The sequence below is a fragment of the Zea mays genome, chromosome 8 (genome assembly GCF_902167145.1).
Source record: "Zea mays cultivar B73 chromosome 8, Zm-B73-REFERENCE-NAM-5.0, whole genome shotgun sequence".
In the NCBI taxonomy this organism is placed as follows: Eukaryota; Viridiplantae; Streptophyta; class Magnoliopsida; order Poales; family Poaceae; genus Zea; species Zea mays.
In genome coordinates, this window is record NC_050103.1 from 65,967,912 (window position 1) to 65,972,348 (window position 4,437).

The 4,437-nt window shown below is 43.4% G+C and overlaps 1 protein-coding gene across 1 annotated transcript; it reads left to right on the forward strand.

Moving 5' to 3' along the window:
* The first annotated feature begins 1,536 nt into the window (after positions 1-1,536).
* LOC118473100 (LOB domain-containing protein 13-like) lies at positions 1,537-2,101 on the forward strand. The gene is made up of 2 exons (XM_035961670.1): positions 1,537-1,653; positions 1,749-2,101. The coding sequence occupies exons 1-2, from the start codon at positions 1,558-1,560 to the stop codon at positions 1,899-1,901; spliced, it is 249 nt and encodes an 82-aa protein (XP_035817563.1). The 5' UTR covers positions 1,537-1,557; the 3' UTR covers positions 1,902-2,101.
* Positions 2,102-4,437: the final 2,336 nt, after the last annotated feature.

The window sequence follows — 4,437 nt, forward strand, 5'->3', positions numbered from 1 at the left end:
GAACATGGTTCTTGGTAATCTTGTTCGTCTGCACTGGCCTGGTCTTGTGACTTTGCCTACTGGCGAGTCTGTCCCCGCCACCACTTGGGAGCATTATCGCTATGGTGTCTGTAGAACGTTTGGCAACACACAGGCACTAGTTTGGGATGCATTCTGGGTATGACTTGTTTATACTATTTTAGTTATTCCATATATGTTTGCTTTTATGATAACACTATGGTTTTTGCAGAAACGGTACAAGTTGCCGGACGATGGATCATATGATATGAACGCTCGTTACGTGTTTGAGTTTAACGCGAACGATGTCGTTGCAGATGCAATGTACTATGCACGAATTCAGGCTATAAAGGCATGGTACAGAGCAAATGCTGATGATCGACCGATGCCAAATACAAAGGCCGAGTGGTCATCAATTTACTTGACGGAGGAGCAATACCTAGAGGTAAACAGGTTGTTGCATCTCATATCGCACAAAGCCATGTATTTGCTTGCTTTATTTAAAAAATTTCATGTAGGTGTCCGTGCCGTGGATGGCCACCCGATCAGACGGTTATCGGGCATTGTGCAGATGGTGGGCTTCCCCTGACTTTCGTGCCATTTCCGAAAGGAACAGGGGAAACCGTGGGACTGAGTCGTTCCACAACTACGGCGGTGATGGTCATGTGCGCTTGGCTAAGCGAATGGTAAGTCACAGTTTGTCGTAACTTTGAATCACATAGAAATGTGTCATTATAACTTTTATGTACAGGAAGTCAAATCCGGCCGTACGCCCACGGATGTGGAGGTGTATATGCAAGGGCATAGGGGTTCTGATCCTCAGAATCCTGATGTGTTATGCACTCAGACGGCCACCGACCGTCTAGTGAGTTTTTGATACTCTATTATGTGTGTTGATATTGTTTGCAAGGGCATAGGTGTTATGCACTTATATTTGATATTGTTTGCCTCCAGGCTTCGTATGGGCAGGAGATGGTTCAACGCCATGGGGAGGAGTACGATTGGAGGAGCCAGCCAATCGACCCGCAGGCAGCCTATGCTAGCGCAGGAGGACAAGCCCATGGACGGTGAGATTATTTGATTTGGTTTTCAAAATTGTCATCATATGCTTGCGATTCAACTGAGCCATGAGTTACTATACTAAGTGCATGGTTCACTCTTGTAGGTTGGGTATTTTTGATTCTACGATTGATTCCAGAGAGCTGAGACGCCGTGGACGACAATCCACATCGTCGTCTTCACAGTCGTCCCGTTCACGATCAGCAGCCCATGAGATAGAGCTTGCAGTGTTGCGTCAACAGGCAGAGTACCATCAATCAGTCTTGAGGGAACAATTGGAGTACCAGAGGCAACAATCTGAATACCAGAGACAACAAGCCGAGTACCAGAAGAAGAGGGACGAGTATTATGCAAGCCTCCAGGCCCAAAATCAAGCTCTTCTCTCGGTAAGTTGAAGTAACATTTTGTAGCTTATTTTGCAAAACACTTGATGTGTATCTTGTTTGTTCAACAATGACTTGTATATATTTGTAGCAACTAGCCCAACAAGCGGGCGTCCCGATGCCGACATATGGGATGCCGCCTCCGGACTTTGCACTGCCAATGCCAATGTTGGCGCCTCCACCTCCACCTCCGCCTCCGTCACAATTCCCTATGGTATGTACACATATGCGTGTGTGACATGTTCATAAATGTCTTATGTGTTTAAATGAACAACTGAGTGGTTACTATTTCATGTGCTTGTGTTATAGGGATTTCAGACACCACCCGCTTCAGTTGCCGCACCTGGAGATGGGTCTGGTCAGGACGACACAACAAATTCGTGGGTGAACACCATTTTCAACACGCAGAGTCCAGCCGGAGGAGGTGGCTACTCGAACCATCCAGACGATGGATATGATTGATGTGTCGTGATGTTTTTTTATGAAACACTTTGCAACACTTGTTTGTGAGACACAATTTCAGTTTGTAACAACCGTCGAACCTATATGTTGATGTTAAATTTGTGAATGTTAATATTTATGTGAGAATATTTGTGATTGTGAATACTTATTAGAATGTGTGTATTTGTGATTGTGAATGTGAATTTGTATATGTGCATGAATCTGTTTTTGTTTTGTAAATGTCAGATTTTTTAAAAAACAGAATTTTGTGTAAATTCTGTAATTTGTTATGTCCGACGGCTTAATGGTAGCCGTCGGACATAACCCATTTGTTATTTCCGACGGCGTTAACAACCGTCGGACATAAGCAATGCTTATCTCCGACGGCTTAGTGGGAGCCGTCGGACTTAACACTGTGGGGCCCACATCCCGACCGGTAAAACGGTTGGGATTTGTTATCTCCGACGGGCGTAGGCAGCCGTCGGAGATAACTTATGTCCGACGGCAGCCGTCGGACATAGCACTATTTCCGACGCGTTATCTCCGACGGCTTAAAGCCGTCGGAGATAAGTCTTTACCGTCGGAAATAATCTATTTCCGACGGTTTATTCCTTATGTCCGACGGCTTTGGCCGTCGGACATTTCTGAGTTTACTGTAGTGAAGTGTATACTGATGAACAGAAAGAGGCCATGGAGATCAGCAGATTATTGCTACATGCAAGCCATATATAAGAAGCTAAGCAATGTTTGGAACTCATATATATATATATATATATATATATATATATATATATATATATATATATATATATATATATATATATATATATATATATATATATATATATATATATATATATATATATATATATATATATATATATATATGCTATGTTCCTTTTCCTTTTGTATGTATGTACGTAAATCTATGGATGTAATCTGTTGCTCCGTCCCTGCTATTAATTATTATGTATAGGATCGGAATGGGAGTATAGATGATAGATATATGTTTTGACTCCCTTGTTGTGGCGCTTTCATGTGGTTAAAGATAGACGATGTGATGGGTGTGCTGCAGGCTGCACCTGCGGCAGCCAGATGCATTGCATGTATATCACCTGGAGTGCAGAAGAGGCTCCTGGAGTTTATCTGATCCCCAGGCCAGCGCGGAAAAAGGAGAGGGGAGGTGCCGCCCATACCCATAATTGCATGTATGCATGCACCTGATATATATATATCCACAGGGTGATGTGATAGTGTGTGATACGATCGATTGGCAATTTGGCACGTATATGTGCCGCAAAATCTATAATATCTGCCTCTGGGGGAACAAACAAGAGCTAGCAGGGTTGTTTTGGTCTGAACTAAGGGCATCTGATCTACATGCATCGTCATTTTCAGCGAGTTCGTTCAGAAGTTCATGGTCTATCTATAATGGTCTGCGGTTCAAGGGTTTTTTTTTTGTTATTTGCTTCACACACATGCATGATTCAGGTCATAGAAGAAGAACTGTGCTGTGTGTTTTCTCGAATAATGAAAAAACTACACATTATATTGTAATTTATCAAAGGTAGAAAAGTTGTTCTGGGTCATTGCGGCGAGCGTTGGTCTCCAAGACTACAGTCTAGGTGATGAGTAGACTAGAGAGGTGGTATATATGTCTTTCTTGTGAATCTTTCTATCCCGAGAGGCTGAGACTACACCATGCATTAGCAGGCCAGAAAGAAACGGGAGGTTTAGCTGTTTGGAGTCCTATATATCTTGATCGGGAGAAGATGGGGGACGTGGAGAGATCGAGAACAGTGTACGTATGCGCGTGTGGAATGCAGGTTGGTAGCTATCGGAATCGAGGCTTTGCCGAGTGTCGGCCTCTTTGCCGAGTGCCTTTTGTCGGGTACTCGGCAAAGAAGGCTTTGCCGAGAGCCACACTCGATAAAGTTAGGCTCTCGGCAACGAGTCTCTTTACCGAGTGCTGGACACTCGGCATAGGACCCCACTCGGCAAAGACATGTTTCCCGAGTGTTAAACACTCGGCAAAGGGCCGTCAGCGCCTCAGCGGCCGTCCTAGAGCTGACGGCCGTCAGTCTTTGCCAAGAGCCGTGGGTTGGCACTCGGCAAAGAGTCTTCTTTGCCGAGTGCCAACTTGTATGCACTCGGCAAAGGACTCTTTGCCGAGTGTCTTCTCTAGACACTCGGCAAAGTATATTTTTGTTTTTTTTATTTTATCTCCCAAACTTTTTGTGGTATGTTCCTACACTATGTATACCTACATGTATCATTTGTGGACAATTATAACTGTGTTTGCAATATCTAGTAGATTTAGTTCGTTTATTTGAATTTCTTCGGAAAATTCATATTTGAACTGTAGGTCACTCGAAACTTGGAAAACCGTGCATGCAAAAATGATATTCATGTTACTTACCATAAGTTACGATCGATTTCAGGAGCGTACCGGAAACTTCGAGCAACATGCTCACTAAACATGGTCGTGAACTTGCCATCCACATGTTTAAAAATTGTATAAAACACAAACAAAGTCAGAAAATCATGAAACTTGTCC